The 27,089-nt window shown below is 42.0% G+C and overlaps 1 protein-coding gene across 1 annotated transcript; it reads left to right on the top strand.

Annotated features, from left to right (window-relative positions):
* Window positions 1-19,770: 19,770 nt before the first annotated feature.
* On the top strand, window positions 19,771-25,246 carry DLX3 (distal-less homeobox 3). Its single transcript, XM_031966069.1, has 3 exons — window positions 19,771-20,509; window positions 21,453-21,643; window positions 23,414-25,246. Exons 1-3 carry the CDS (start codon window positions 20,185-20,187, stop codon window positions 23,756-23,758), a joined length of 861 nt encoding a protein of 286 aa, XP_031821929.1. The 5' UTR covers window positions 19,771-20,184; the 3' UTR covers window positions 23,759-25,246.
* The last annotated feature ends 1,843 nt before the right edge of the window (window positions 25,247-27,089 follow it).

The raw sequence follows: 27,089 nt of genomic DNA on the forward strand, positions 1-27,089 counted from the left end.
CTTCTGATGAGCAGGGAAATTTTGGCCTGCACTATTTCCAACCAGGACAAATTCACCTCTCTTTAAGCAGCCTGGTGGTCTCCTGTTCCATATTAGTGTTCGTTTCTCCCCATAGTAAGTGCTAGAAGTAATATAGACAATCGGTTGGCTTTATCACCATTGCAATTCAGAACTCCTTAGCTCAAGTAATCCCCTAGCCTCAGCCTCCTTAGCAGCAGAGATTGTAGATTATACCAACACATTTATCCCTTAACAAAATATGAATACATTGCAAATTTGTATTAAGAAATATAAATGAGGAGCAGCTAGGTGGGTAGAGCACCATCCCTGAAGTCAGGAGAACCTGAGTTCAAATTTGGTCTCAGACACTTAACACTTCCTAGCTGTGTGACCCTGGGCAAGTCACTTAACCCCAATTGCCTCAGCAAAAAAAAAAGTATCTACACTCAGATTTTCAAGTTGTTAAAAGAATATTACATTTATTCATTTTTTTGGATCCTTAAAAGGAAGGCTCCTTGCAAAATTGTATGATGATTGGGGATAGGAAGACAGGACACAAGGCCATTCAGTATTATTGAGAAATATTGTAATGTTCTAGTGCCAAAGCACTATTTTTTTGTTAAAGTAAATATTGATTAAAAACTGTTTTCTATTACTTTTCTTTTATAATCTGAGACCCAAAGCTCACTGGCATCCCAGAGAAAACTCCCCTCATTAACAGAGATTAGTATTCCATACCTTCATGAGGAAAAGGGAAAATTTGGGGAGTGCCAAAGAGGAGAGATCCTATGTTCTTCTGGCTTCCAGCTTAGACAGGAACAAAATCTTCTTTTAGGTCATAAAAGGTGAAAAGTCAATATGACAGGAACGGGCAGTCTTTGTCATGACCCTATCCCCAGTTTGCTACAATAAGAACTTTAGGGAGTTTTCTCTCTTAGGTAAAATCTGGGCCTGATTCTGTCTGTCTTTCTGTGTGTGTGTGTGTGTGTGTGTGTGTGTGTGTGTGTATCTGCCTGTCTCTTTCTGCATCTTTGATTGCCTCTGTCTTCCTTGTCTCTTGCATGCTATCTCACTCTCAGTGACAGCTGAGATCCTTCAACCTATATTATCTAGAATATATTTCCAAATATATAGATTCTCTGATTTTTATTTTGTTATCAAGTTCAATAATGGATTTCTTTTCTTTATATGTCTTTATAGTGGAACTGGCATCTGGTGGGAAAAGAGTCAAACTTGAATATAGAAATTGGGGCATTAAGAAACAGCAATCAGGACTTTAGTTTGAATATTAAAGTTACTTTTCCTAGACTAACAATATTTAAAGGAACCAATAAATATACTTCGAGTCCAGTAACTACTCTCTCTGAGAAGAGTGGCCAGCCTCTGACTCCAACCTCCTGCTTCCTCTTTATCAGGACTTAAAATCTCTATTAGAGAAGGCTGGAAGGAGGAGAACTTAGAAATCTCTATTCTTTGAGTCACAATGAGATAATCACATTAGAAAGAATTGAACATTAAGGAGATTCTTAACAACTGGAGAATAACTAAACAAGTTGCAAAATATGATTGCGATAGAATACTATTGTTCTATAAGAAATTTTAAGGGTGATGATTTCGAAAAAACCTAAGAAGACTTATATGAATTGATGCAAAGTGAAATGACTATAGTCACACAGTAACAGCAATATTGTAAAAATGATTAATGGTGAAAGACTTATCTACTCTGGCCAGTAGAATTATCTAAGACAGTTCCAAGGGACTCATGATGAAAAAAGTTATCTACTTCCAGAGAAAGAACTACTAAACTCTGAGTGCAAATTGAAGCATATTGCTATTCACTTTATTTTTCTTGCTTTTTTTTTCTTTTGCATCATGGTTAATACAGAAATATGTTCTTTTTTTTTTCAGAAATATGTTCTGCATGACTTCAGAAGTATAGTATCATATTGCTTGCCTTCTCAATGAGTTGGGGAGGGACTGTTGAGGAGAGAATATAAAACTCAAACATTTTAAAAATCAATCTTAAAAAATAAACAAAACAAACCTTCTAACCACGCCCCAGAAAAAAATAAACAATTTCATTTTTTCCCCCTGAGGCAATTGGGGTTAAGTGACTTGCCCAGGGTCACACAAGTAGGAAGTATTAAGTGTCTGAGGTCAGATTTGAACTCAAGTCCTCCTGACTGAGGGCTGGGGCTCTATCCACTATGCCACCTAGCTGCCTCCATTCATCTTTTTAAAACATGTTTCTGGGGTAGTTATGTGATGCAGTGGATAGAGACTGCTAAGTCATAGCTCTTCCAGCAATCTGGAATTATCCCCAAAAAGTTATCAAACTGTGCATACCCTTTAATCCAGCAGTGTTTCTACTGGGGTTATACCCCAAAGAGATACTAAAGAAGAAAAAGGGACCTGTATGTGCCAAAATGTTTGTGGCAGCCCTGTTTGTAGTGGCCAGAAACTGGAAACTGAATGGATGTCCATCAATTGGAGAATGATTGAGTAAATTGTGGTATATGAATGTTATGGAATATTATTGTTCTGTAAGAAACGACCAGCAGGATGAATACAGAGAGGATTGGCGAGATTTACATGAACTGATACTGAGTGAAATGAGCAGAACCAGGAGATCATTATATACCTCAACAACGATACTGTATGAGGATGTATTCTGATGGAAGTGGATTTCTTCAACAAAGAGAAGATCTAACTTAGTTTCAATTGATCAAAGATGGACAGAAGCAGCTACACCCAAAGAAAGAACACTAGGAAATGAATGTAAACTGCTTGCATTTTTGTTCTTCTTCCCAGGTTATTTATATCTTCTAAATCCAATTCTCCCTGAGCAACAAGAGAACTGTTCGGTTCTGCACACATATATTGTATCCAAGATCTACTGTAACCTATTTAACATGTATAGGACTGCTTGCCATCTGGGGGAGGGGGTGGAGGGAGGGAGGGGAAAAATCAGAACAGGAGTGCAAGGGATAATGTTGTAAAAAAATTACCCTGGCATGGGTTCTGTCAATAAAAAGTTATTTAAAAAAAAAAAAAAGGTTCATGTTCCACAATTTGTTTTACCTTTAATCCATGGGCATCTTCTTATGCAAGGGTAATTCAAAGGATGTTTAAAGGTAAAAGAAGATATTGTCACTTTTCTTGGCAATAATAATAAAGTGAATTCATTTTAACAAAAATTTCCTCTTGAAATATGAATCTTGGGTGCATAGTTGTTTTTTTAAACTGAATAATCTAAACAAATCAATATGAGGCCTTCAATTCATACTCTGATCCAAAAATACCCATCTACACTATTGGTCACCTTTCTTTCATATGCTTCTTTCCCTTAGAGTTAGAGTATAATTAGAATGGAAGCTCACTGAGAACAAGAATCACCTCATTTATTTTTGCATTTAACACAGTGCTTGAAACATAATAAATATTTTAAAAATTAGTTTTCATTTATTAATTAAAACATAAAATGATTACAATTATGTAAAATAAAACTATTGAAAACAAATTTACAAAACAACATTTCTAATATGTTTCATTTAAAAGTATTTATTCTACAAATTATGCAAAACAAAAGAAAATAAAAATTGACTTCTTATTCACTTAATTAATCTATAGAAGCAATTTTCATCTTATTTTAAAAACTTAATTCTGGGCATCCATGGAAAAAGTATTTAACTGTCATAGATAAACATTTGGCCTTAATCTGTCTGAAGAAGAAAGATAAACGGACTTGCCTAGTGACAATTTGTTGAGGCAAGCTAAAAATCTTATTATGCACTTGAAAATCTTACTATGACATGACTGCAGAGAAAAATAGTTTGTTTAAAACAATACAAATGCTCCCATTTTTGACATCTAATTTGTTTGAAATGGGATTTTCTGTCATAGCTGTTATAAAAATAAAATATTGATTCCAATTAGTGACTGAAAAAAGAGTGATTAGTAGAAATGTAATCAATGTCATTGATGCAAGTTTTTAAGAAATTGCACTAAAAATCAAGACTAATCATCATTTGTAATATTACTACGGTTATTATTTTTAGAAGTTAAATGAAAATTTTAAGGACTTTATCAATTAGTAACTGTTACGTTATTTTATCATGTTCTTAAAATGCATGTTACAATGAAATTATAAGCAATTCTTAATTTTTTCTAAAGGAAATAAGAGGTAAGAATATTATTTTCTGGGCAGCTAGGTGGTACAGTGAATAGAGCACCAGTCCTGAAGTCAGGAGGACCTGAGTTCAAATATGACCTCAGACATTTAACACTACCTAGATGTGTGACCCTGGGAAAGTCACTTAATCCCAATCCCAAAGCCTCAGGGGGAAAAAAAAAAAAAACCATGTTGAGTGGATGGTGGGAATAATGTACATTACCACTGAGTGGCCCAAAAGATATCAAGGGTGTAAAGGATCAGAAAAGGAGATGGGCAGATCTAGATCCAAAGAACCACAACTAGGAGAAGGATCACAGGATCCTTGCATGGATAATTGTTAAAACAGGAATTCCTGAGGGTCTGCTTTGTCCTTCGCAGTTGTCTGTTGCACCTCAGGTGGGCATTCCCTGGATCAACTTATCCATCTTTCCCTCCCCTTTCCTGCCCCTGTCTTTCCCATTGTGGCCTTGTGGTGTCCCTATCAGAGGAATTCTATGAGTCTCTTTTCCTCACAAAGACTTATGTCCTACGGTCTCTCATCTTCACTATCACCCCTTTTTAAAATTGAATTTGTCTCAAAACATCAGCTTGAAGGCCTACTTTGTGTTGCTTGACACATCACATTTTGTGGACCTTGGCTGCCCTGGGCACCAAATTTGCTAGTTTCAGTCCTGCATACAGGAAATGGGAGACAATAGATAGACACCTAGATTGAAACAGCAGCAGCATGGAGGTAAAGATGTAAAGAAGCAGTGGAAAGTGTACAACTCATTGGTTGGATCTTTTAGAGTGAGTATATGGAAAGGCAAAAAAAGGTACAGAAGGGCCATGAACAAGTCGATCTTATTACTACCTTGGTCAATTTAATAAACTGTATATATCTAAAGTTATATCTACAATTTCTTGTGTTCTTTTCTGAATGTTGGAATGTTTGTATTTATTGATGGTTACATTGGAAACAAAAAATCCACAAATTTAGAAAAATTTTATGTAAATTTTAAAATGTAGGATTAGGGGTTGTTTTGGTTCTTTTTAAATTTAAAGAGGGAAGCTGGGGCAGCTAGATGGCATAGTAGCTAGAGCATCAGCCCTGGAGTTAGGAAGACCTGAGTTCAAATCAGGTCTCAGGCATTTATTTGCAAGTAAATTAATTCCTATTAACTCCAAAGAAAATAAAAAATAAAAAGGCAGGGGAGCGAAGTGGGGTTTGAAATGGGGTTTCCATCCCCTGCTAGTCACTGGAGTAGCCAAAGAAATGAGATCATAGGGGTAGGGAAGGGAAGAAGCATTTATTAAGTACCTATCAATTGCTACTGTGCCAAGTGATTTATAAATATCGTCTTATAGATCAATAATCATATATGTCATAATATTCATAGGATTATAGATCTAGAACTAGAAGGGACTATAAAGGTCTATTAATCAGAAAACTGAGGTAACAGAGTTTAAGTGACTTGCTCCAATTTATATGCTGATTAAGTGGCAGAACTGGGAATTGAACTCAAGTCCTTTGCTACACATTCACTTCTGCTTCCACTGTACCATTTTATCAGATTCACCTAAGTACAGGTGGTGCAGTGGATAAAGTGCTGGGTATAGAGTCAAGAAGACTCATCTTTCTTAGTTCAAATCTGACCTCAAACACTTATTAGCTGTGTCCCTGAGCAAGTCACTTAAGCCTGTGTGCCTCAGTTTCTTCATCTTAAAATGAACTGGAGAAGAAAATGGCAAACCATTATTGCCAAGAAAACCTCAAATGGAGTCATTGAACAACTGTTCCTATATAATGAGCTCTCCTTCCACTATTCTATGTGGTCATATTCATCTAAACACAGATATTATGAGAATGGTTATAGGAGGAAGCCACTTCTTGCTTCATAGGATTGTGGTGAAGAAAGTAACAGATAAATGTGAATGGTTGTTATTATTATTTAAATTCCCATGTGAGAGAATAAACAAAAGATTTGTGATATGGTGGATAGAGTACAGGGGCTGGAATCAAGAAGTATTGAGTTCAAATCCAGCCTCAGATACTAACTGGGCAAATCACTTAATTGCCTGCCTCAGTTTCCTGTAAAATGGAGGTAATAATAACACTTTCTCCTTGGGTGGTTGTGAGACTCAAATGAGATAATATTTGTAAAGCACTTAGCATAATGTCTGGCTTATTCAGCCATTTAATAGTGTCCAACTCTTTGTAATCCCATTTGGGATTTTTTTTTTGTAAAGATACTGGCATGGTTTTCCATTTCCTTCTCCAGCTCATTTTACAGATGAGGAAATTGAGGTAAAAAGGGTTAAGTGACTTGCCCAGGATCACACAGCTGAAAAGTGTCTGAGGTCTGATTTGAACTCAGGAAGGAGAGACTTCTGACTCCAGGACCATTACTCTATCTACTGCACCACCTACATGCCCATCTGGCACATATATAGGCATTATGTAAATGCTAGCTATTATTGTTGTTGTTGATGTTAGTGTTATTATTATTAATGACAAGAAGAATGTAGTAATCGATAAATATTTATTTAATCAGCTACTGTGCCTTGAAGCAAAACACTGGGAATGTAAATACAAGCCAAGAAGAAAGTCCCTGTTCTTAAAAAGCTTGCATTTTAATTGGGGAAGGCAGCACACAGAAGAGGACTAAGAGGGAGAGGGTAGGGGAGAAGATATTTGTAAGCATGCATGATGGTCATGAGAATTAATAATATAGTATTTCCACCTCTTTTTGTTTGTTTCTTTTCATTCTTCTGTTTTTTCCCCTTTTCGTCTGATTTTTCTTGCACAGCATGACAAATATGAAAATATGTTTAAAAGGAAAAAAAAGAGAATTAACGATGTCAGGTCTAGGCTCTTCCACAAAATGGAGATTATTCAAGGAATTCACTGGCTGGATGAGAGCCCACAAGAGGGCAGAAGAGAAAGTAACTGAAATGTGGTCATAGTTATATTAGGGGTTGGGGATACAAATATAAAGAATTTAGGGACCTTACACCCTAGAATCAGCTGAGGCACTTCCTAGCTCTATGTGTCTTCCAAATTCAAACTCTGCCACTTAGTGGTTCTATGACTTGGACAATCTCATCATTTCTCTGAACCTTAGTCTCCTAACCCATGAAATGAAAGCAATTAGTACGAAAGTATTAATCACTTTATATCTCATTGGGGGCTTTTGGAGAAAGCATGTTGCTAACCTTAAAGTGCTATGGAAATGTAAACTAGTATTTTTTTCTTAAGATAACAGGTTTGTTTTTTTTTTCCAAAATACATGCAAAGCTAGCCCTCAGCATTCACCTTTGCAAGACCTTGTGTTCCACATTTTTTCTCCTTTCTTTCCCCACCCCCTCACCAATTGAATATATGTTAACCATGTGCAACTCTCCCACATTTATCTTCACAATTATCATGCTGTACAAGAAAAATCAGATCAAAAAGGGAAAAATGAGAAAGAAAGACGTAAGTTATTGGACAAGCTACTTAAACTCTCTGACCATTTTGTAGAGTCATAGAATTCTAGCTCCAGTATATTTTTTTCTTTTTAATAGTACTTTGTTTTCCCAAATACATGCAAAGATAGTTTTCAACATTCACTTTTGCAAAACCTCATGTTTCAGATTTTTCTCTCTTTCCCCCTCCACAAGATAGCAAACAATCCAAAAAGGTTAAATATATGCAATTTTTCTAAATATATTTCCATATTTGTCATGCTACACAAGAAAAATCAGACCAAAAGGGGGAAAAACAAGCAAACAACAAAAGGTGAAAATACTATGCTTTAATCCTCAATCAATCTCCATAGTTCTCTCTCTGATCTTGGATGGCACTTCATCATAAGTCTATTGGAACTGCTTTGAATCACCTCATTATTTAAAAAAAAAGCCAAGTCCACATCACAATTGATCATCCTTGTTTGTTGCTGTGTACAGCACACTTTGTGTACTCACTTCACTCAACATCAGTTCATGTAAATCTTTCCAGGTTTTTCTGAAGTCAACCTGCTCTTCATTTCTTACAGAACAATAATATTCCATTCCATTCATATAGCATAATGTTCCCCAACTAAGGAGCATCCACTAAATTTCCAGTTCCTTGCTATCCCTAAAAGAGCCACTACAAACATTTTTAAATGCGGATCTGTTCTCATCGTTTATGATTTCTTTGGGATACAGACCAGTAGAGACAATGCTGGATATGCATTGCTGAGTTTTGCCCATTTTTATAGTCCTTTGGGCACAGTTCCAAATTGTTCTCCAGAATGGTTGGATCATTTTATAACTCCACCAACAATGCATCAGTGTCCCAGTTTTCCCACATCCTCTCCAACATTCATCATTATCTTTTCCTGTCATTTTAGCCAATCTGAGAGGTGTGTGTGGGTACCTCAGAGTTGTCTTAATTTTCATTTCTCTAATCAATAGTGATTTAGACTAATTCTAGTATTTTAAGGGACATCATTGATTATTTAGTTCAACTCTTTTTTTTTAATAGCTGGAAAAATTGAGATTTAGGGAAATTTAAGTAGCTTATCCCAGACTTTACAGATAGTAAGTATCAGTGTTAGAATTCGAATCTAAGTCCTCTGAGCCCAGAAAATACAGTATAAAATATGAGTAATATTATCATGCTACCACTACTCATTTCACAGGGTGGTTTTTGAGAAAGGGACATTGTAAGCTTGAAAAGGGACATTATAGCCAGGTGATTTGTCATTTGAAGGATGGATAGCATGTGAACAGGAGGAGATGGGTGGAGTAGGCATTCCATCTCTGTGCATGAGTAAAGGCATAGGGATGTAAAGGTGGGGAAAGACATGAATACTTCAGCTGGCCTGGAATACAACTGGAACACAAAAGAGGAGAAATGTGAAATATGATTAGGGGAGGGAAAATTGTACTCAAGACTGAATGCCACGCTAAGGAATTTTGCTTTTAACCAAGAAAAAGGGTAGTTATTGAAAGAATTCAAGAAGAACAAAGATAAAATGACAATAAATTGTTCATATTGTTCTACAAAGCAGTTTTCTCAAAACAGCCTGTGAAGGAGGCTATGTCATATAGGATTCCCCCTGAATATCAAGAAGACAAATATGGCAAGTATTGTTGTTACTGAGTCATGTCCAACTCTTTATGACCCCATCTTAGTTTTCTTGGCAAAGATAATGAAGTAGTTTCTCATTTCCTTCTGTAGCTCACTTTACAAATGAGGAAACTGAGGTAAGCAGGTTAAGTGACCTGCCCAGGATCACATAGCTAGTAAGTATCTGGGGCCACATTTGAATTCAAGAAGATGAATCTTCCTGACTCCGGGCATGGCAGTCTATCCTCTATGCCACCTAGATGCCTTAATTCAAAGATAAATGGGATAATGTATATGAACTGGGTAAAACAGAATGTCTCCCCCCAAAAAAAATATTCAGTGATTGTATAAAAAGTATACCCTTAAAAGGAAAAGAAGGTGTGGATAGAGCACAGGCCCTGGAGTCAGAAGGAGCTGAGTTAAATCCAACCTCATACACTTAACACTTACTAGCTATATGACCTTGAGCAAGTCAATTGCTAAGAAAAAGAAAGAAAGAAAGAAAGAAAGAAAGAAAGAAAGAAAGAAAGAAAGAAAGAAAGAAAGAAAGAAAGAAAGGAAGGAAGGAAGGAAGGAAGGAAGGAAGAAGAGAAAGAAAGGAAGCAAGAAGAGAAAGAAAGAAAAGGAAGAAGAAAAAGGAAGAAGAGAAAGAAAGAAAAGGAAGGAAGGAAAGAAGGAAAAAAGGAAGGAAGAAAGGAAGGAAAGAAAAGAAAGGAGGGAAGGAGGGAGGGAAGAAAGAAGGGAGGGAGGAAAAAAGGAAGAGAGAAAGAAAGAAAAGAAGGAAGGAAGGAGAGAAGAAAGAAAGAAAAGAAAATGAAAGAAGGTGAACTATAAAATACTAATAAGGCAGAAAGAATATTGTATACAACTTATTGTGTATCTAATTTATATTTTAATGTATTTAACATCTACTGATCATCCTGCCATCTAGGGGAGGGGGTGGGGGGTAAGAGGTGAAAAATTGGAACAAGAGGTTTGGCGATTGTTAATGCTATAAAGTTACCCATGCATATAACCTGTAAATAAAAGGCTATTAAATTAAAAAAAAAAAGAATATTGTATACATTATCAGATGTGGTCAGGGACTTTTACATAACTTTTTGATGTTGATTTTAACAAGAGACTGCTCAATTATAGAAATACAGTACATTTCCAGAAATATCTATCATGTATTCTTTTTACAAAAATTATTTTACTAAAATATATTTTACAAAAATTATTTTAAATGTATTTCAATAGCTTTTAATTTTTTTCAAAATTCATGCAAAGATAGTTCTAAGTACTTACCCCTGCAAAACCTTGTGTTGCAATTTTTTTTCCTTCCTCTCCATCGCTCCCCTCCTCTAAACAACAAGTAATTCAATATAGGTTAAGTATGTGCAATTCTTCTGAACATATTTCCACCTTGCTGCCCAAGAAAAATCAGATTAAGAAGGGAAAAATGAGAAAGAAAAAAAAAACCAAGCAAACAAGCAAACAAAAAGATGAAAATAATATATTGTGATCCACATTCAATTCCCATAGTCCTCTCTCTGAGTGAAGAAGGCTCTCTCCATCACAAGTTTATTGGAATTGGCCTGAATCACCTCATTGTTAAAAGAGCCAAGTCCATCACGGTTGATCATCACATAATTTTGTAGCTGTGTACAATGTTCTCTTGATTCTACTTCACTTCACATCAGCATCAGTTCATGTAAGTCTCCTGAAGCCTTAAAAATATTTTTTAAAAATAATAATCTATAGGGAAGCTAGGTGGCACAGTGGATAGAGCATCCCCCTACCTCCCAACACCTTAACCCCTGGAGTCAGGAGAATTCAAATGTGATCTCAAATACTAACTATGTGACCCTGGCAAGTCACTTAACCCTACTTATCTCCAAAACTAAAATAAATAAAGGAATTGCCTACTAAACTCACCTTATTTTGCAGTGAGATTAAGCCCAAAGGTTGACACAGAGGATCCGTGGAAAAGGCAGGATTGGAGCCCAGATACCCTGAGTCAAAATTCTGTAGAATTTATGCCAATTACTTTTCTGTCGTTGGGAGGGAAGGAGAGTATCAGAAACAGTTTAAAGGGGGATAAAGATGCTGAGCCAACTTGCCAGACAGCATTACCATTAGAGAATAAGAGTAATAGCCAACATTGATCCATGGGAGTAGCAACAACCCAGGTAGAAAATCCTTGCATCCATCCTAGCATTATCCTTTGTCAGAAAAGCTGTATTTTCCCCTGCAGGGCAGTGGTAGGGGGGAAAGGGAGATCTATGACAATACACTGAATTTCTGAATTAGTCTTTTCTTCCTCTGATGCTTTGCTGATCTATGCTGGAGCTTGAGAGGCCACAGAAGGAAGGACTGGAATCTAGACTAAAATGGAGATTTTCCCTGCAGGGTTGAAATGAGATGTGAGTGTAATGTTGTACTTCATGGTACATGAGTCTATTGCATTAAATTTTTACTATGTTGTTATTTAATCTAATTAAACTGCTATTCAACTTGGAAAAATTCACCAGTAATAGCTGACATTTATATAGCATTTTAAGGTCCGAAAGTGCCTTATATACATTATCTCATTTGATCCTATGAATACCCCTGTGAGGGCAGACATTATGAGTATTACCATCCCCACTTTACAGACAAAATTGGGTTCCAAGTAGTTTAAGTGATTTATTTATGGTCTAGCAGTTAGTGCCAGAGGCTGACTTTGAAAATGGGTATTCCTTCTTCTAGGTTTTGCATTTTTTCCATTGCTCCTATACTGCTTCTATAAAAACAAATCTGCATCTTTTTGTTATTGTTGTTTTACCCATCTAACTTTGGAGTTCTCGGCCTCTCTGGGAGTTCTGTCCTGTCTCCCAGACTCTTCCAAGTCTAATCATCTATACCCTGTAGTTACTATGTTTTGGATTTTTTAATCCACAATTAACCAGTGAAGTTTTTTTTTTAATTCTACTGTGACTCAGTGGAATAAAAAGAAACATAGATTTTCTTCTTTGCATGTCCTAGGTGTGCTAGAGGTCTATGGGTGCTACAGAGGCCCTAGGGAAGAGATGGTGACAACACAAGCAAAGCTTTAGTCACCCCAGAAAACGTGGGGCTGGACCTTAGTGAATGTAACCTTCGATAGAGGGAGTGACAAGACCGGATCTATGTATAAGAAAGATTATTCAGATCAGGTATGAGGAAGATGAATTGGACTTGGACGGGAGAGAGAGTGGAGGTGGGAAGACCAGTTGGGAGGCTGTTGCAATAGCCCAGATAATGAGGGCCTATGGGAGGGTGGTGCCAGTGGAAATAAAGTGAAGGGAATGGATGCAACAGGTGTTTTGGAGATGGAATTAACCTGATAAAGACTTGGATCTAAAGGTGATAGAGAAAGAAGCACTAATAATAGCCCCAAGGTTCCAAACATGGGAAATTTAGTGAGAATGGGAAAAGTCAGCAAGAGATTTGGATTGCCTGGCTCTGATTTTGCCTGCCTTTGCTTCAGCAGGGATTCTGACTCCCAGAGATGCAGCACTCTAGTGTCCAAGATGCTGCTGTGGTCAGATGCTGGACTGCAGAGGAGTTTTTACAGAAATGAGGCTGTGAATGGACCTCATTGAGGTCCCTCGTATTTCAGTGATTGGTTTGGTGCCATTCTCTGGAAAGTATTTCAAGAGACCATTTTGTTTTTTGTGATGTGATCTTGGGCAAGTTCACTTTCCTGGGCTGAGGTTTTATAGATCATAAATGTTGCTGGAGAAGGGCTATGGAAGCTATAGAAAGCATTTGTTCAAATCCCCCCACTAAGGGGGGGGGGGTAATCCCAAAAGAGAATTGACTCCAAGCACTTATTAAATGCCTATTATATGCCAGAAATTATACTAAGCACTAAAGATGCAAGTAAAAAGTAAAAACAGTCTCTTTCATCCAAGAATTCACATATTAAAGGGGGATAACATGTGCCAAAATAAGTATATACAAGATAAACACAAAGTAGATACAAAGGAATTTTAGGGGATAATACACTGAGAGTTGTGAGGTCTATGGCAAACTTCCTGCAGATGTCAAATAAATTAAGACTTCAAAGCCCTAAACTTCTAAGAAGGGATACAGAAAACCATTGGGAGCAAGTACAGGTGATAATACAAAGGCAAGGACGTAATAGATGGAGTAATGTGTAAAAAGACTGAAAATGTAAGGAGTGGGTGATGAAGAGTTTTAATTGCGCAGCAGAGTGGTTTTATATTGGATCCCTGAGGAAACTGGGAGCCACTGAAGTTTATTAAGTGACATGGACAGATCTGCCCTTTAGAAAATACTTCTGACAACTATGTGAAAGCCAGTGGACTGGATATGCAAGAGAGATGTGAAGCAAGTAGATCAGTTAAAAAGCTATGGAACTAGGGGCCACTAGGTGGCACAGTAAATAGAGTTTTGGTTCTGGAGTTAGGGGGATCTGAGTTCAAATTTTATCTCAAATGTGTGACCCTAAGCAAATCATATTAACCTCAATTGCCTTCCAAAAAGGAAGGAAGGAAGGAAGGAAGGAAGGAAGGAAGGAAGGAAGGAAGGAAGGAAGGAAGGAAGGAAGGAAGGAAGGAAGGAAGGAAGGAAGGAAGGAAGGAAGGAAGGAAGGAAGAAGGAAGGAAGGAAGGAAGGAAGGAAGGAAGGAAGGAAGGAAGGAAGGAAGGAAGGAAGGAAGGAAGGAAGGAAGGAAGGAAAGGAGGAAGCTTATGAAAAGAGTTCAAAAAGAGATCATATGGGCTTAACCTAAGGTGGTGGCAGTGTGAGTGGTAGAAAGGGAATATATGGAAGAGAAATTGAAGATACAAATGACAAGATTTTGACAAAGTGATGTAGGCTGGGTGAGAATGGGGGGGCATCAAGAATGATACTGAGACTTTAAACCTGTGGAACTGGAAGGAGAGTGGTGTTCTGGGTGATAACAGGGAAGTTTGGGTGAAGGGAGGGTTTTGGGGAAACGATAATGAACTTTGCTTTGGCCATGTTGTGCTTGAGCTATGGAATATCTATGGAATGATGAAATGGGACTGAAACCAGATCTGAATATGTAGACCCAGGAGTTATATATATAGAAACAATAAGGAAGGAAGTAAACAAGAATTTATCAAGTACCTAATATGTACTATATAAATATTCTCTCATTTGGAATAAAAAGTAGTTTCTATTATTATTCCCATTTTACAATGAAAGAAACTGAGGCAGACAGAGGTTACAGAAATGTTCAGGTCCCTCATGAATTCATATCTTCCTGAACCCAGATCCAGCATCTCATTCCCTTACGACCCTGAGGTCACTAAGAAAGAGGATACACTAATTTATATTTTAATATATTTAACATCTACTGGTCATCCTGCCATCTAGGGGAGGGGGTGGGGGGGTAAGAGGTAAAAAATTGGAACAAGAGGTTTGGCAATTGTTAATGCTGTAAAGTTACCCATGTATATATCCTGTAAATAAAAGGCTATTAAATAAAAAAAAAAAAAAAGAGGATACATAGCACATGGAGAACAATTTTGGGGAGCACCAACTGTTAGTGTATGTGATCTGGATGAAGATCCAACAAAGGGAATTGAGAAGAACCAGTCAAACAGGGAGGAGGAAAACCAAAGAAGAAAAAACACCTGAAAACACAGATCAAATGAATATCCAAGAGATGATCAATAATACTTAAGTCATACCAGTGTCATAGAGATCACAAGTGAAATGAAAAATATTGGATTAAATGATCAATAATGTCCTCCCATATGTGACTTTTTTTTTTTTTTTTGGTCCTATGATTGTAAACACACAAACCCAGAATCCCCTATACACACATGCACTCCCCCCCCCCCTTAATAAGGTTCTGCCTTCCCTCTAACAATCACTAGATGGTGCTAGATCCTCAGGCAATGGAGGTCCAGAGCCCACAGCTCCTCTACCATCTAAGATACAACAGTCAAGAAAAGTGGTGGACGTAACATTTATCTTTTCCCAAACACCATGGACATCTGACTCTAAGATAGATCAAGACACTAGTGATATTCCTATTCCTCTTTCCTCGTCCCCATTCTATATCTCATCTCTTTCTCACAGCATCCTTCTTTTTGCAAGATCTGGTTTATTTGGGTCCAAATGGCATCCTGCCCATCACTGTACTTATTGCACTACGTGCAAATGGACACTAGTGAATTAGGTCATTTCTGCCCATTGGCATCTGAATTGGGCCCCTGTGATAGCTTTGCCCAATGCCCAAGAGAGTGTGGGCAGGGTTTGGGGCCACCTCCCAATCTTTGCCCTCAAAGTCATTGGCATCTGCTTAGCCTATGCCATCCTCGCGCCAACTATGCTTCTTTTTATCTAATATTCTTTTAACATTAGTTCCTCCAAGAACATCAGTGAATATCCCTCTCTACTCTCTTTTGGTCCTAACACAGACTTAAGCTTTGCCAGGATTTCTCCATGTTGCCTCTCCACAGTCCGAAATCTCCAGAGTTCTTTCACAGGTGAATACGACCTTAGGGCTAGGACCTGTTCATCTTGCTGGCCCAGGGCGAGGTGCCCTGCCCCAGATTGGACAGTATGAGTGGCGTCAGTCCCACTCTATCGCCCAGCAATCCTCACCAGCCTGCCATCGATAGGATCATAGGATCCCAGATTTTAAAGCTGGAAGGAATCTTAGAAGCCTTTCAACCCCTTCATTTTACAAATTAGAATAATGAGTCACAGAGAGGTTAAGGGAGTCTATAGGGTCCTTCTGGACATACTCCTCACAGCTGGCCAGGTAGCTCTTGTGCCCCAACCTTATATGTCCACTTATGTATCATTTGTACCCACTGCTACTACTCCAGAGAAAGCTCCTGCCCAGACTTGACAGGGTAATTTTTCTATACTAATTTGATTAAAAATTATTTATTAAACACTACTATGTGTCAGACCCTGTGAGAAAAACTAGTGATACAAAAGTGAAAAATTACTAAGTCCCTGCCCTCAAAGAGCCTACAGTCCTCTAGGTTGGGGAGAAGTGAAGTATCTATCTATCTATCTATCTATCTATCTATCTACATAAAATTAGAATGATAAAAGGCAGAGTTTGAGGGATGAAAAGGAGAGGCAAAGAGCATAAAGACAATTTGAGGAGTAAGAGATCACCTTCAGCAGTAGGGACTGTGTCCTGATCTCAAAAGGTATTGCCTGATCATGCTGAACCTGGAAAGGATGCCTCATCAAAGCTGGAAAGGGCTTGCAGTAACAGTTGCAATTGGTGGGTACAAATGGCACATAAGTGGGCATATATTTTGGACAAAGAAAGGCAAGGGCTCTGTCCTATGGGCTTATTCAGTTTTAGCTCACCAGCCAGTGCTATTGCCTATCCTTTGTAAAAATCCTGCTCCATGGCCAACTTCTTGGAGGCTGTGCCAACAGAACACAAGCTCTGGCAGGTGCTTCCAAACATGAAAGGTTTTGAGTACCAGGGTAGACATAGACCATCACTGGAGGTCCAGCCTTCTTCACCTCAGAGTTGTTTGCCACCAACTGATGAATGTGTTCAGCTGGGGAAATAAAGGTGAAAGAACTGTGATTCTCCTCAGTAGAAAGATTTTTTAAAAAATCACAGATCTTTAAAGTTCTAGCATTGATTTAATTCCAGTCCTAATTATGCAGCCTAGGCCTATTCCTGGGTAGTCTTAAATTCTGAGGAGGGTAAATAGGAACACAGGGGATTCCCTTTCATTCCTTACATCCAAAAAGTGGGGTGGAAGGATACTTTAACATATAGGGGCTTTTAGATGGGAGCAGCTGGTGATAAAGGAGGCCTCTGTGATGTACAGGAAATACTAGGTTTGAACCATCAATGAACCTAAATATCCAGATGCCTGCTTACTAACTACCTGACCTAGTACAAGTTAGTTTTCTCTCCGGGTCTCAGTTTCCTCATCTGTAAAATGAGATCTCTTCGACTTCTGTATCCAAGGATCCTCCCAATTTCCTCCTTAACCCTTTGGAAGGCAGAATCTGAGACTGGATCTCCCTATTCCTGATTTTCTCCAGAGTCCCTGAGGAAAGCTGTCTAGACTTTGCCTCTTTTTTCCCCAGAATGTTGGGGAGAGGAAGGGAGCTTTCGAATGCACCCTTTTCTGTTCCTTTACCCTCACACATGCCGTTTTTCCCCACTGCCACCCCGACTCGCCTCAAAACTCTTTTCGTTATTTAATTCCCCTACTCAACCAACTTCCCGGGAAGGGGAAACTGCGCCGCACCCTATGTCCTCCCCCTCCCCCATCGCCCCCGGCTCCCTTGGCGCCCTGTTGGCAGCAGAACAGAGGGCACCCCGAGCGGGTGGAAACTCGCCTCGCCACGGGCTTTGAGTGGCGGGCGATAGGCGCTGGGGGGACGCGGAGATAGACAGACAGATACCGTTTCCACCCCCACTCCCCGCGCCCCCAGCTTTCCCACGCAGCAAGCGCCCCAGGGAAAGGGGGATCAGTCCCTTGTCCCTCTGTTTTAAAAGCTGAAGCGTGTCTCCCTTCAGTTTCTGAATTATTTCCCTCTATTAAAATAAAAGAGGAGAGAAGGGAGAAGAGAAAAGAAAAGCGCAGAGGAGAGGAGAGGAGAGGAGAGGAGAGGAGAGGAGAGGAGAGGAGAGGAGAGGAGAGGAGAGGAGAGTTCTCGAAGCACTTTAAAACTATTTCCTCTCAGTGGATACTTGGTCTAGGACTTTTGGAGGACACAGAGGGAGTCATGTAACCCTCTTCTCATCTTTCTATAAGGCGCGAAGAGGAGTTTCAAAACCTCTTTCCATTCTCCTTAGTCCTGTTCATCCCCAACCCTGTCATGCTTCACAGAGATGCAGGACAAATGCTTCCCCCTTACTCCCAACTTTCTGACCCAAGTTGAAGGCTCCGCTGAGTTGCAGTACCGATAATAACCAGCAGGTGGTGGGGTTGCACTGCGTGCTCCTGTAGCTTTCCGGAGTCGAGGCGTTGAGATGATGAATTGAGGGGTGTCAGAAGGTTAGGTTGGGAAAGAGGGGGAGGGGGAAAATACCCCAAAGTTTCATGACTTCAGAACATCCCAGAGCCTCCTCCTCGTAAGATGGAGTAGAAGCCCCTGAAAGCGTGGGGAAGTTGAGGGACAGTGGTATGAAGGAAGGCTAGATTGGAGGATGGAAGGAGGTAAAGTTTAGTAGGAAGGAGGGGAGTAATGAAGGAGTTTATCAAGCTTCTCAGCAAAGTAAGCTTGGGGAAAGATCGAGATATTTGTACACATACCCAGACAGGGACACGTACAAATAGTTGTGCCTACATCCAGATGCACAAACCCCTGTGTTTTGCAACACTGGGTGCATTTCCATCAAAACATACACACAATCCCTCATACACATTAACTTGTATACAGTAACACAAGGTTCTTCCATCTGGATGCTCACCTTATTTCAGTCCCATAAATTTAAACAAATCTTCCCCACATAATTCTTGTATCATAGACTTAAATACAAAGAGCCCCTCTCCCCAGCACTAAGGCAGAGACAGACATAAACTAATCCAACATATCAACTAATACACCTCTACCCCTCCTAAGGCATACCAGAAATAGGAGCAACCCTACAAGCTCATTCCCCATATACCAGGTTTCACCAAAGTATTAGGATGGTTTTTAATTTTAATAGTTTAAAGTTACTTTGGGACATCCTGTATAAAGACACATTTCAGATTTATAGTTTCTCCAGAAAGGCAAGCAGCGAACAAAATCAAATGTCCCAATATCTGTCCTCCCTCAACTACATACGTTAAGCAGACCCCACTGCCCTCTCTAACCCACTTCTTTCCATGATTTTCTCCAAAATCATCTTTTGTTACCAATTATCATTACCTTTAGAAACCCTATATGCAGATATAAACCTGTGTGACTTTGGGCAAGTCACTTAACTTAATGAGTCTCAGTTTTCTCATTTGTAAAATGAAGGGGTTCAACTAGTTTGTCTTTACAGTCTTTTCCAGATTTGCATCTATAATTCTGTGATCATACACACAGTAAACATCCCACCTCCTCTCCAAAAAGACCTTTCTCCTCATCCTCAGGATGTCAAGAACCTAAAAGTCCACTTATTCCTTAGAGTTTTGGTGGACTCTCCCCATTTTTTTGAAACCTCTCCCTCACATTTGGATACTTTCAATTTACACATATGTATCTTGGTGATAGATATACCATTCATGTAAGCACACAGGTACTTAGACACATCATCCTTAACAAACATCACACAGGGACTGTCTTTTATCCCTCAACCACACACGTATGCCCACACGGACCAGAAACTAGGCCCACAATCAAACCCACGGTCGGTCAGAGACACACGTGGTCACTTACAGGGGCTCTCAAACAATTCCCCTCCCTACTTTTCTCCACTCTTCAACTCCTTTTTTTTTTTTTTAATTCACCACCACCTCCAAGCCGACATAACATTTCAGAGACACTTCAGGTTTATTGGGGGGGGGGGGGGGGGAGACTGACTAGAGGAGGACTAAGGGGCGTGTGTATATATGTGTTTAGGGTAACAACAAAGAGTGGGAGAGAGAGGTTGGGAGAGAGACACAGAGAGAGAGACAGAAGTGTTTTGCCTTCAAGGCAATACTTCCAGCCAATCAGCGAGCAGCATCCACCCTCCCTGACTCCACAATTAAGCCCATAACCAGCCGGCCGGGCGGAGCTGGCAGCATTTGGCTGAGACGCGGGACGAGAGAGGCACCTAACGCCGGCCAGAGCAGACGATGATCTGAGAGCCCCCTTGGCTTCTTCCTCCCCCGGAGACCCGCGACAACGAGGCCCCCGCCTCCCCTCCCTTTCTGCTCACGACCCCCACCCCTTTCTGCTACTTCTCCTCCCCCGCGCTCGCTCGCCCGGGTTGCAGCCACCTCGGGGGTGGCGCGGCGCCAGTCGGCCAGCAGCGATGAGTGGCTCCTTCGATCGCAAGCTCAGCAGCATCCTCACGGACATCTCCAGCTCACTCAGTTGCCATGCTGGCTCCAAGGACTCCCCCACTCTACCGGAGTCTTCAGTCACGGACCTGGGCTACTATAGCGCTCCGCAGCACGATTATTACACTGGTCAACCTTATGGCCAGGCGGTGAATCCTTACGCCTATCACCATCAGTTCAATCTCAATGGGCTTGCAGGCACTGGCGCCTACTCGCCCAAGTCGGAATATACCTATGGAGCCTCTTATCGGCAATATGGGGCTTACCGGGAGCAGCCGTTGCCAGCCCAGGATCCAGGTAAATAGGGATACGATCCCAAGTGGCGATCGAGCTCCGAAGCGGAGGAAATAGACTGCTCAGAGTTAGGAACGGGCGCCTACTGCACGGTGGGGGGTGGGGATGAGGGGCTAGGGGTAGAGTTAAACAAGTGAAAAATGGAGGGTGTCAGAGGGCCCATGGGATAGGCAGAATGAAGTTTAGTGGAGATCGACTGGATGCCTGCTTCGGGAGCCAAGGAAAGAAAAAAGTTAAGTCTGAAAGAAAGGCTTGAAGAAGGGAGAACGGTGAGAGTCACGAGGAGAACAGGGAGAAAGATTTAAGGAAGAAATGAACGAGCAAAAAAATGAGGAAGGAAAAAAAGAAAACACGCCAAAAGAAGAGAGATAAGGAGACAAGGAAGACAAAAAAAAAAAAAAAGAGAGAGAGAGAGAAATAGAAAACAAAGAGAAGGCAATTAAAAGAGAAAAGGAGAAAGGGACTAAGATGGTGATAGCAAAGGAGAGAGTTGGGGCAGAGAGAGCAAAACAAGAGACCAGAACACGAAGCGGAAGGAGTTGAAAAAGAGACACCGTGAGACAGGGAAAGAAAGTGTCCGGAATTTTCAAAAAGACAACAGAGAAGGGTGAGAGAAGGAAGATACTGTAAAACTAGTTATGGGCGAGCCCGAGAGACACCCAGCCACGGATAGATTGCTCAGCTGGAGAGACACCCAGACGGGATGGGGAGCTCCGAGCTGTGGGCGGCCCTGGAGCCCAGCCCAACTCAGTCCGGCCTGGCCCCAGCCCTTACCGGAGCCCCAGTTCCCTCCCTTGGGTGCTCATTTTGCTCAACTCCGGTGCTCTGAGGCTCAGAAGCTGGGGAAATCCCAGAGGGGAAGAGGGGAGGGCAGCACTCGGGGGAGTTAGAAAGGGTAGTGAGGAAATCTCTGGAGGCTGACCCATGCTCCTCCCTCCCCCTACAGTGTCGGTGAAGGAGGAGCCGGAGCCGGAGGTCCGAATGGTGAATGGGAAGCCCAAGAAGGTCAGGAAGCCTCGAACCATCTACTCTAGCTACCAGCTGGCGGCCTTACAACGCCGCTTCCAGAAGGCCCAATACCTGGCACTGCCCGAGAGGGCTGAATTGGCTGCTCAACTGGGCCTCACCCAGACCCAAGTAAGACTTTGCTCTTCCCATATCCCGATAGCTGCAGCTGGAGCCCCTGCTGCCCCACTTGAAACGTTCTTGCTTTCTGACCCTTAATTTTTGGGCCGTAAGAATGGGAGGAGGGGGTGCACTCTAGCTGTCTTTTTAAGATCTCAACTTGAGATGCTCCCTTTCCCCTCCATAGTCTGGCAAGAGAAAAGGAAAGATGGGGAGCAATTTAAGTATGAAGATCGATAGACAGTCCCTCTGGTTCTTAACTACTGAGGGCTATGTGCCCATCCTTGAGATTTGTGCTTTCATATTAGTATTAGAATGAGTGGTTATATTTGAATATTTACATGTGGGTACATGTATATGTATGCATTTAATATGAAACCAAAATAATGAGGGGGGACTAACTCTGCCCCTCAATAGAGATTTCCATCCTCCCTATTTGATCCAAGAATTCCTGATTGTTTATCTAATCAGGGTCTATTCCATGGCATTTCCTAGATTGAACTATACATACATGGATGTGGACATATCTAGTGTGTGTGTGTGTGTGTGTGTGTATAAAAGTAAAAACATACCTATATGCATGCGTATGTTACTGTATATATTGAATGTATGTAGTAGCGTAGCCATGTAGATATGTCTATATGTTTATATATGTGTATATATAAAAGCATATGATTTATATGTATATTTATAAAAGTATACGTATACATACACACATATAAATTCTGGAGCTATATCTGGGTCCCCAACACATTCTTGGTGAATCACAGAATTTTCGTGGATTTAGTACTGGAAAGTATTTAGAAATCATATAGTCCAACTCCCCTCATTTTACAAATGAAGAAAACTGAGCCCCAGAGGAAGTGACATGACTTTCCCCAAATCACATAAATAATAAATGACAGGATCAGAATTTGAACTCAGATCCTCTGACACTACTTTTTGCTAGTGAACCACACAATCACTGCCCAGAAAAGGGAACCTCTAGCTCCAGGCCCCACATACAACTACTACCAACTGAGTGAGCTATGTCTCCCTTGCCCCTGCAAACCCAGGACAAGGAAAGAAGGATTGATGGAAAAAGGCAAGAAACCTGACCTGGTTCAGAGATTAGGCTTCAAAGCCCCCTGCACAATTGTGATGCCCCTCAGAAAGGCCCCAGAGAGACCTGGGGACTATTCTGGGCCCTTCCCACCCTATCCTGGCAGCAGCACTCTGCCCCTGAGGGGAGGGTTGCGGGACGCCTGGCTCCCTCCTAGTGTTGACAGGTGGGACGCTGCGTGGGGCCCAGCCGCTGGGAATCTGGGTCACCCAGTGAGAGAGCTGAATCATTGTTTGTCAGTGTCACGGGGTGGGGAGCAATGTCGGGGAGGGGGGATACCCTAAGGGGAATTTGGAGAGTCATTGTTCACCTGCTCCCTGAGGCTTGGAAGGACACATAAGGGTCCCCAAGTCATACCCCCCCTCCCCCCATGAATAGTTCCTGGATCCCTGTATGGATCCATACATTTGTGAATGTGTGGTTGAATGTCTCTGAGTATGTTCGTATGTCACTGTTTGTCTCCTTTTGTATATAGCTGGGGTGGGAACGGGGAGACAAAGGGGGAGGGTATTTGTGCCTGTAGATGGATATAGGTGTATATTTATCTGTGTAGCTCTGAGTATATATGAGCATCTGATATGAAAGAGAATGTCACTGTTCCAATGCACTCCCTATCCCCCTTGCCCATGTTCCACCTCTTCTTGGCTCTGCACTAACTGAAACCCCCCTCTCTGTTTCAGGTGAAAATCTGGTTCCAGAACCGTAGGTCCAAGTTTAAGAAGCTCTACAAAAATGGGGAGGTCCCCCTGGAGCATAGCCCTAACAACAGCGATTCCATGGCTTGCAACTCTCCCCCCTCTCCAGCCCTCTGGGACACCTCTTCCCACAGCACCTCGGCCCCAGCCCGGAGCCAGCTCCCCCCGCCGCTCCCCTATAGCGCCTCCCCCAGCTACCTGGACGACCCCACCAATTCCTGGTATCACACTCAGAACCTGAGCGGACCTCACTTACAGCAGCCCCCACCTCCTGCCACCCTACATCACACTTCTCCTGGCCCTCCACCTAATAGTGGGGCTGTGTACTGAGAGTGACCCCTGTTCTGGGATCCTGGGGGAACCCAGACTCCCCACCCACTACCAACGAAGGACAACCCGGGACTGAGCCAGAGGAGCATCCGTCATGGCCGATACTCAGGAATCAGCAAGGAGTGGAAGGGGTAGGGAGAGGCCCCCTGATCTCCCTAGACTACCCCCTTTCTTCAGGGATCTGGGGTCTTCCTGAACAACTTTATAGGAACTCGGGATTTCCCACACTCTGTTCCCTGCTGCCCCTGCCATGCTGTACCTGGCCACCCAGATGTTGGGGTGTGTTGTACTCAGCTGGGACAGTATCTTCTCTGGACAAATCTGGACAGGCTTTGGGAGGTTCCTGTCTTATAGGATTTGATACTTGCCTCATTTCTCTGGACTAGAGATTTGGGGGATGGAAAGGGAGAAGGGCAAGGTAGAGAGAGTGCAAAGCAGTTGGGAGATTCTGACTTAAAGTCAGACCTTGCTCCTCCCTGCCAGCTCTTGGAAAGACCATTTAATGAACTCCCTTGGTAAGAAGGCTAGAAGGAATAGGTGGAGGCTCTTTCTATCCCCTCTGCCCTTCTCCACCTCCCTCAAATCCCATATTAGAATTGGGGTTTAAACCAAAGAAAAAACCCGGAGTGGGAAAAAGACTGATTATTTGTGGCCTTAAAGAAGGGAACCTGCTGAGCGGTTCTTTTTTGCTCTAGGACCCCAGACCCCTTCTCTTCCCCAGGGCTGTGTTTCTCGTTCAGTGTACAGAACTTTGCACAACTTTGGTCTAAAAGCTGTTGAAAAAAGAAAACGAAGGGCATTGTTAAGAAATAAGACCAAACTCCCCTCTTGGGCATCTTTGCCTTCTCCTCCCACATTCCTACTTCATCTTTTCCTCCTCCAGTAAGTTGGTGATTTTTAGCCCCCAAACCCCAAGTCATGAAGAAAACCAGCCACCAAGAAAAAGTAACAGCCATCCCCTTTAGGATGTAGGAGGAAAGACATTTCTCCCGGCTGGACTGGGTTGGAAAATGCCCAATGAAGGGGAAGAAAAGGGGGATGGGATAGCAGAATGGCTCAGTTCCTTCCTCTTGGAATGAGCATACCATGGGATTTTCCTCCTCCCCACCCCAAAATTCATCTCTCTTCCTACTCTTACTGTGGTAAAACACCAAATACTGTAGAAATATATATATATATGTATATATACATATATAATATTTTTTAAGAGAGAGAAACCACCTCCTCTCTGCCATGGTTTCCTATTTATGTGACTTCCCTCCTGTATAAATTGTGCTGTGTATAGAACTGAGAGAATGGGGATTTTGGCTTGGTTGGGGCAAAGATGGGCGGGAAGGCTGGAAAATATGCGGGTCTCCTGGAATCTCACCCCAAGAGACAGCATGGTCCTGGCGATTACTCCCCCCCACCATACTACCCTCCTCTTCCTTTGTGCTTTCTTACTGGACCCATCTTTATATCTGATATTAATAAAAAAATGGAATTTAAAAATTCATGGTTTAGCCACTAGCCCACTGAGAGTTTGGGAAGAGGGGTTTGGGATAAAGGAGGGCTCAGTCCTTGAATTACAGAGCTGATAGTCCCTGGTTTAAGGGGAAATGGGTTTTGTAGGGAAGGTGAGATCAGTAAATCTTCTGTGTGTTCCCTCTTCCTCCACTATGCCAAAGCTGGTGGGTTGCAATCCAGAGATAGCGAAAGCAAGGATACTGGTACTTGAATTTGGGTTTTTATATCCTTGCTTTGTTCTGAAGCTCTACACCCCAGGCTAGTCTTGGTGGGGGAAGTATCAGAAAGGACATCTATTTTAAGGTAAAAAATTTGTTAGAATATAGAATTTAGAGCTGGAAGGGATTTTAAAAAATCATTTAGGTTAGAAATTTTTAATCTTTTTTGTGTCATAGACGCCTGGTGAAATATCTAAACCTTTAGAAGATTTTTTTTCATCAAAATTGAAGGAATCACTAATTTTGAAATTTTTTTCCCATTCAAATTTACAGTCACCCTCCCAATCTATCCCTGGGTCTGTAGATCCCAAGTTAAGAATTTCTGCTCGAAGCTTCACCCATGAATCTGAGAGAAGCAGAGGTTTCTGAGGTCACACAAGTAGCAGGTTCATGAAAGTAGTAAGCAAAAACTGTGTTTGCCAACCTCCTCCTTCTCTCTGACCCCCCCTTCCCGAGCCAGGCTGATGCCCTGGGCAGACAGGGCCCCAAGGACTCCACTCAGCGTGGCGTCCCCTGCCAGGGAGCTTGCCTCTGCTCTACTGGCTGCAGGGTCACCTGAGGGTGCTCTTTGATCTCTGGCTCCTGACAGACATGCTTACACAGGCATTCCCCACCTCATTGTCCCCTCCCCCCACCAGAGCCCCTCACCTCCTGTGTCTTAAAGGGCTGGTATCTGGTCTAGCTGAGCATGCAGTTTAGGGGAGGGAGGGGGCTAAGGACAGGGGCACCCTCTCCAGCTCCCCTCCCCTCCTCCCTCGCTGGCAGGGACCCCAGGCAAATGGGACTTGGGCTGGGGATAGCGATGGTGACGGGAGATAAACAAACGACCTAATGTCTGAAGACGGGTGGGTTCCGTGTTTACCTTCCCCGAGAGAGAACCAAGCCCTGACTCAGAACCCTCTCACTGCGGAATGACCGGGGCCAGAGCTGCCGGCCTCTCAGCTTCCCACCTCTCAGTCTTCTGGGCTGGCCGGGTGCCCCGCTCCCTCCCCAGCATAACCTCCACCCTCTTCAGCCCCCAAGCTCTGGGGCCTTTCAAAGGAAGCTGTGCAGCTGGAGGGAGAAGGCACTGAGTTCACCGGGCAGCTGGACGCTGAGCGCCAAGAGCTATGCGCATGGACACATACATTCAACAACATCGCATCACACAGGCTCATGTGCCAAGAAACACAGCAATCTGTCTCTCCCGTGCAAACATGTAAAGGGGCGCAGACCCGGCTCGCAGCCGCGGACGGACACAGGAACAGGGACATGTCAGAGTTATTCACACGGGGGCGGCTCCCACGGCACCGCGCCAAACGTAGATAAACATACACCGGGAAACACTAAAAGCAGAGACCGACGGCAGCAGTTAGCCACAGAGACAGACGTGGGCACACAGATGTAGAAACACATGGACAAACACCAGATGAGTGAGAGGACTCCACCGATACAGAGGCTCATTAGACTCTCACACACCTAGAAACGTTCACACAGGAAACACGGAAACAGCCTCACGTGCAGAAGTGGGTATATAGCCATCCCCCAGGGAATACCACTATATCGTACACACACTTAGAGAATTTTATGATTAGACGGGACCTTTGAATTCGTCTCATCCAATAGAC

This window comes from Sarcophilus harrisii, chromosome 4, assembly GCF_902635505.1.
Source record: "Sarcophilus harrisii chromosome 4, mSarHar1.11, whole genome shotgun sequence".
Lineage (NCBI taxonomy): Eukaryota > Metazoa > Chordata > Mammalia > Dasyuromorphia > Dasyuridae > Sarcophilus > Sarcophilus harrisii.

What these genes read in the sequence shown, in the direction of transcription:
- DLX3 (XM_031966069.1), top strand. Translation starts at nt 20,185, where the DNA reads ATGAGTGGCTCCTTCGATCGCAAGCTCAGCAGCATCCTCACGGACATC. An exon ending in GTTGCCAGCCCAGGATCCAG is followed by an intron (nt 20,510 to 21,452) that starts GTAAATAGGGAT and finishes CTCCCCCTACAG; the next exon opens with TGTCGGTGAAGGAGGAGCCG. An exon ending in TGGGCCTCACCCAGACCCAA is followed by an intron (nt 21,644 to 23,413) that starts GTAAGACTTTGC and finishes TCTCTGTTTCAG; the next exon opens with GTGAAAATCTGGTTCCAGAA.